The sequence below is a fragment of the Bombina bombina genome, unplaced genomic scaffold, assembly GCF_027579735.1.
Source record: "Bombina bombina isolate aBomBom1 unplaced genomic scaffold, aBomBom1.pri scaffold_493, whole genome shotgun sequence".
Lineage (NCBI taxonomy): Eukaryota > Metazoa > Chordata > Amphibia > Anura > Bombinatoridae > Bombina > Bombina bombina.
The window spans coordinates 2,857-10,000 of record NW_026512178.1 but is presented as its reverse complement, the minus strand read 5'-3'; the positions used below and the strand labels follow the sequence as shown (position 1 = coordinate 10,000).

The window sequence follows — 7,144 nt, the reverse complement described above, 5'->3', positions numbered from 1 at the left end:
ACAATACTGTTGCTAACGGCAACAAGTAAACAACTACCTTGCGCAACAGCAGACCCACCGGGTATTTCCCTACATAAGGCTGCTAATGATGAATCCCTAAAATCGTACATTTGCCCAGACAATCAGGAACAATTAATATCAGAGTTAACCATGTCATCCCCCATGTTGAAGGGGTGGAGGCTGTCAGATCAATGGTGACTGATAATGAACATTATGTGGGTCCTCCGATTGAATTCATATGCGAGCTGCTAATGATCTGCTTGGAGACTTCAAATTTGAGGATTGTTATTATTTACAGAAAGCTGGTACGGCCATGGGGTCGAATGTGGCACCCACCTACGCAAACATCTATATGGCATGGTACGAGCAAGAACTTATGAAGCCGTTTGAACACTCTCAAGAGATTTACTATACTCGCTACATTGATGATGTGTTCCTCATATGGAGAGGTGGGGAGCCATCATTGCGTGAGTGGGTGTCACATTTGAACCTCATGGTCAGTCCTATACGATTCAAGCTAGAATTCAGCTCTGAGGGTGTGAATTTTTTGGACCTTAATGTTTTTAAGGTGAATGACTCTGGCATTCTGAGGTTTGGTACCAAGTTGTACACTAAACCCACAAACCGAAATTCATTGTTACATGCCAGTAGCTTTCACCCTAAACACCAGAAAAAGGGTGTTCTCACCTCGCAACTCACAAGAGCACTGAGAAATAATAGCGAGACACCCTTACAGAAGACTCAAGTTAAGGAGATGGGCGAGAAATTGAAAAAGAGAGGCTACCCTATGAAAGAAATTTTGGACATCCAAGAAAAACTACTGGGGCCAGATGCAAAAGCAGACACCAAAATCCTTAAAAAGGAGACATCGGAGCAACTCAATCTGATCACTACATTCACACCTGGATGTGAACTCATATCTAATGCTGTACGCCGTCACTGGCCTGTGGTTGGTACTGACCCTTTACCATTTCAGAATATGACAGTGCCAAGGTTGGTGTATCGGAGGTCTAGGAACAGCATGCGCAAGGGAGATTCTTTCCAGCACCCCCATAAAAATCAGCGGTATAAAATAAATCATCGCTTGAGTTGCACAAGTACGCATGTAGTCTATATGCTCACCTGTCCGTGTGCCCTAGTGTACATTGGAAAGACGATTACCTCCTTCCAAGACCGGATGGCAAACCATCATTATGCAATCCGAGAGGCATTAAAAAACGGAGAGTCAGACCAACCCGTGGCACGCCATTGTGCACAACTGAAACACTCTGTGTCCAGCATTAGATCTATGCTTATAGATCACATCCCCCCTAATCCAAGGGTAGGGGATAGAGGCAAGAAGTTACTCCAACGTGAAAGCCGATGGATTTTTAAATTGGACACTCTGGCCCCGAAGGGACTTAACACTACTCTGGATTTCAGCCCTTTCTACTAAATACTAAATATTTCTACTAAACATTTTATCATTTCCCAGTAGTTTGGGTAATTTTAGGGTGTCCGCTTGCTTTACATATATGGATATTACATATTTGTTCTACTATACTCCAAGTTGCCTGAAGTAAGTAAGGGATTTTCTAGTTCTTCTCTAACATTGCATGGGTTTCCTATGTGTGGACTAAAGTGATATCTGAGCAGAATAGTTTTGAGTTACAGACTTGGTAACATGGTTATGTGTGTATTTTTGGTTAAACAAAATCACATTATGAATATGATATATATGACTATCTGGCTCTATTTGTGTTCTCTTTGGTCCACATATGGTTAACTCTGATATTAATTGTTCCTGATTGTCCGGGCAAATGTACGATTTTAGAGATTCATCATTAGCAGCCTTATGTAGGGAAATAACCGGTGGGTCTGCTGTTGCGCAAGGTAGTTGTTTACTTGTTGCCGTTAGCAACAGTATTGTGAGTCATTGCGCTTACTACCTGACATGCGCACAGCAGCACCGGGTATTTCCCACTCTCTTGCCACTATGCCGTCGGACGCCTTGATGTTGCTATGGAAACGCTGTGCCATGCGTCATCACGCTAGGCACGATCAGCGTGTCAGCGTGACCTCACTAGTGGACCTCCAGGATAGCGATACGGAGGTTTGGCGGCAAAACATAGGTAGTTTGGTTAAGTATATAACAGTGTGTTTTTAACTATGTACATATTGATCTTTTTGGGTGTGGAGCTGCACTCTGTTTGTGTGTTGTTTTGTACTTTGACATTGATAAAGGCACAATGCAGTGCCGAAACGTTTGTCTATTTTAACCTGATGAAATCATTTTTTTTATATTTTATTATAAAGTCCAGTGAGTGCCTGCTGTTTGGATACACTATATATATATATATATATATATATATATATATATATATATATATATATATATATATATATATATATATATATATATATATGTATAAATATGTATTTATTAATACATAGAACATATTCTGTTATGTGAAGAACACTGTAATATGAAATATTCATATTTTCCTGTCAGGTTAGCACACTTGAGAATATGCAATCGTGTTTGCGAGCAAGTAGGTTGTTAGGTGTTTTTTCCACTTTTTTTTGCTCCATTGACCTATGTGGGGAATATGTTTTCACGCAAGCGATATTCTAAGTTAGACTTTTTGCAAATGAAAACAGTTTACTTTCAACTCATAATACGAGCGCTACCCGACACATGCAGAAAGCTTATTGCAGCACAGTTAACGCTCAAGCCCGCTATACTAGTAATGCTTTTGCTCAAAATATCTAAGAGAGACATACACATATATCTCTATTAGAGCGTAACAAGTTATTTCCACACATTTCACCTTTTATCTTCACTAAACACTATTAAAGGGGATCAATCAACACACATGCCCCTGATAACTCTATTTTGTTTGTCTTTAATTGTGTCAATTTTATTATTTAATTAATATATTACAATATTAACAAGTCAAAAAATGTTTTTGTAAGCATTGATTTCATGCTTGAGGGGTATTATCGACAAAAGCATTTTTTGATTGTGATCACTAGAAAAACACACAAACAATACCGAATAACATTCATAAATCATTATCTGCTGAAAACAAGAGCAAGACTGTGATCAACCCTTTAATTTGTTAAAGATCAAGCAAAAAGAAACATTTTAATCATGTGCTTTCAAATAGATCAGAGGTTGTATGAAGCTAAAGTCATGTGTATTGTGTTAAACGTGTTTATAAAGATCTCCCAGTCTAAAGAAGAAAACTGAGGACTGCACAAGATGACTTATTTCTTGAAGTCTTACAACTGAATATTGTTTTGTTGAACAAATTTATGTTGCATATCTTTATATGTAATTTCATTTTGTGTATACTCAATAAAAATGTATAAAAAATAAAATAAAGATCTCCCAGATACTCACCTCTTCATAGGTCTCTACATTAAGTGCCAGCTTCACCTGGCCAAAGTTGCCTTCCCCAAGTGTCTTGAGGAGACAATAGTTCCCCACCTGCTGATGCAGCTGAGCAACGTTGCTGCATCTTAGGGCAGTGGGTGGGTTTCTTTCACCCTCCATGCTGCTGTTGTCTTAAAAGACTAAGCAATCACTGTAGAAGTAAAGATAAAATATGTTATAGGGGACACAGCTGAGTAGGACCAGAAAGATAGAAGCAGCAAAACATTTTATTTCATTTATGGAACTTGTACATTCTCTTCCCTCACACAATGTAGATAAGGGCAGGATAGTGAATCTGTTTGTGTCTCTTTGTCCTGTATGTATATATGTATTATTATTATTATGTATTTGTATAGTGCACCATAATTACACAACCCTGGTATTTATGCATATGTATTTCTACTTAATGTGTTTCCAAGGTATTGATAATGTCTCTTTATGTTTATTTGTTTATTTGAAAGAGCTGTTTTTGTTCATTGAGACCAACATTGTTCTCAAGAAAGTTCTTATTCAAATTGACTCTATCTATCTATCTATCTATCTATCATCTATCTATTCAATATATCTGTATCTATCGATCTATCTATCTTTCTATCTATCTATCTATCTATCATCTATCTATTCACTATATATGTATCTATCTATCTATCTATCCATCTATCTATCTATCTATCATCTATCTATTCAATATATCTGTATATATCTATCTTTCATCTATCTATTCAATATATCTGTATCTATCAGTCTATCTATCTATCTATCATCTCGATATCTATCTATGTCTGTCTATGTCTATCTATCTATATATATATGCATCTATCTTTATCTATCTGTGTCTATCTATATCTATTTATGTCTATCTAAATCTATCTATGTCTATCTATGTCTTTCGATATATATCTAGGCATATCTATATCTATCCATATCTATCTATCATTTATATCTTCATCTATCTAATCGTATCTATCTAATACTATCTATCTATCTATCTATCTATCTATCTATCTATCTATCTATCTATCAAGTAATCTATCTAATCTATCTGTATCTATCTATCTATATATCTATCCATCTATCTATATCTAATCAATCTATGTCTATCTATGTGTATCTATGTCCATCTATATCTATTTATGTCTATCTAAATCTATCTATGTATTTTTATATCCATCTATGTCTATCTATATTTATCCATATCTATCTATCTATCTATCTATCTATCTATCTATCTATCTATCTATCTATCTATCTATTCAATATATCTGTAATTATCTATCTATCATCTATCTATTCAATGTATCTGTATCTATCTATCTATCTATCTATCTATCTATCTATCTATTTAATATATCTGTAATTATCTATCTATCATCTATCTATTCAATATATCTGTATCTGTCTATCTATCTATCTATCTATCTATCTATCTATCTATCTATCTATCTATTTATCTATCATCTATTCAATATATCTGTATCTATCAATCAATCTATCTATCATCTATCTATTCAATGTATCTGTATCTATCTATCATCTCTCTATTCAATCTATCTATTTATTGATTGATCGATCTATAATCTATCTATATATTTATCTATCTATATTTCTATGCTACCTATATCTATCTATCTATGTCTATCTAATCTATCTATGTCTATCTAATCTATCTATGTCTATCTATGTCTATCTCTTATCCTTTCTATCTATCTGTCCATCTCTATCTATCTCTATCTATATATGTCTGTCGATTATCTATCTATATCTGTCTATGTCTATCTATATATATCTATAGCAATATATGTCTATATCTATCTTTATCTATCTATGTCTATCTATGTCCATCTATATCTATTTATGTCTATCTAAATGTATCTATGTCTTTTTATATATATCTATGTATATTTCTATCTATCTATCTATTTATATCTTCATCTATCTAATCTTATCTATCTAATAATATCTATCTATCAATCTATCTATCTAATCTATCTGTATCTATCTATATATCTATATCTAATCAATCTATGTCTATCTATGCCCATCTATATCTATTTATGTCTATCTAAATCTATCTATGTCTATCTATGTCTTTCTATCTATGTATATCTATATCTATCCATATCTATCTATCATTTATTTCTTCAGCTATCTAAAGTTATCTATCTAATACTATCTATCTATCAATCTATCTAATCTATCTGTATCTATCTATCTATCTATATCTAATCAATCTATGTCTATCTATGTCCATCTATATCTATTTATGTCTATCTAAATCTATCTATGTATTTTTATATCCATCTATGTCTATCTATATTTATCCATATCTATATATTCAATATATCTGTATCTATCTATTTATCTATCTATCAATCATCTATCTATTCAATATATATATGTATCTGTCTATCTATCATCTATTCAATATATTTGTATCTATCTTTCAATCAATCAATCAATCAATCAATCAATCAATCAATCTATCATCTATCTATTCACTATATACGAATCTATCTATCTATATATCTATCTATTCAATATATCTTTATCTATCTATCTATCTATCTATCTATCTATCTATCTATCTATCTATCTATCTATCTATCTATCATCTACCTATTCAATATATCTGTATCTATCTATCTATCTATCTATCTATCTATCATCTATCTATTCAATATATCTGTATCTATCTATCTATCTATCTATCTATCTATCTATCTATCTATCTATCTATCATCATCTATCTATTCAATATATCTGTATCTATTCTATCTAGCGATCTATCATCTATCTATCTATCTATCTATATTTCTAATCTACCTCTATCTATCTATCTATCTTTCTATCTATGTCTATCTAATCTATCTATGTCTATCTATATCTATCTCTTTTCCTTTCTATCTATCTGTACATCTCTATCTATCTCTATCTATCTATGTCTGTCAATATCTATCTATGTCTGTCTATCTATGTATATATATATATAGCAATATATATCTATCTTTATCTATGTCTATCTATATCTATTTATGTCTATCTAAATCTATATATGTCTATCTATGTCTTTCGATATATATCTATGTATATCTATATCTATCCATATCTATCATTTATATATTCATCTATTCTAATCTTATCAATCTAATACTATCTATCTATCAATCTATCTATCTAGTAATCTATCTAATCTATCTGTATCTATCTATCTATATATCTATATCAAATCAATCGATGTCTATCTATGTCTATCTATGTCCATCTATATCTATTTATGTCTATCTAAATCTATCTATGTATTTTTATATCCATCTATGTCTATCTATATTTATCCATATCTATCTATCTATCTATCTATCTATCTATCTATCTATCTATCTATCTATCTATCTATCTATCATCTATATATTCAATATATATGTATCTATCAATCAATCTATCTATCATCTATCTATTCAATTTATCTGTATCTATCTATCATCTGTCTATTCAATCTATCTATTTATCGATCTATCATCTATCTATCTATCTATCTAACTATCTATATCTATCTATCTATCTATCTATATTTCTATGCTACCTATATCTATCTATCTGTCTATGTCTATCTAATCTATCTATGTCTATCTATGTCTATCTCTTATCATTTCTATCTATCTGTCCATCTCTATCTATCTCTATCTATCTATGTCTGTCGATATCTATCTATATCTGTCTATGTCTATC

The 7,144-nt window shown here is 32.1% G+C and overlaps 1 protein-coding gene across 1 annotated transcript in view; it reads right to left on the bottom strand.

The window, feature by feature from the left end:
- The window catches only part of LOC128644163 (MAP/microtubule affinity-regulating kinase 4-like), a 26,635-nt gene extending 23,097 nt beyond the window's left edge, over window positions 1-3,538 (bottom strand). Inside the window, exon 1 of the mRNA XM_053696870.1 lies at window positions 3,386-3,538. Within this exon, the coding sequence (XP_053552845.1) occupies window positions 3,386-3,538 (153 nt within the window). The remainder of the gene's footprint in view (window positions 1-3,385) is intronic.
- Window positions 3,539-7,144: the final 3,606 nt, after the last annotated feature.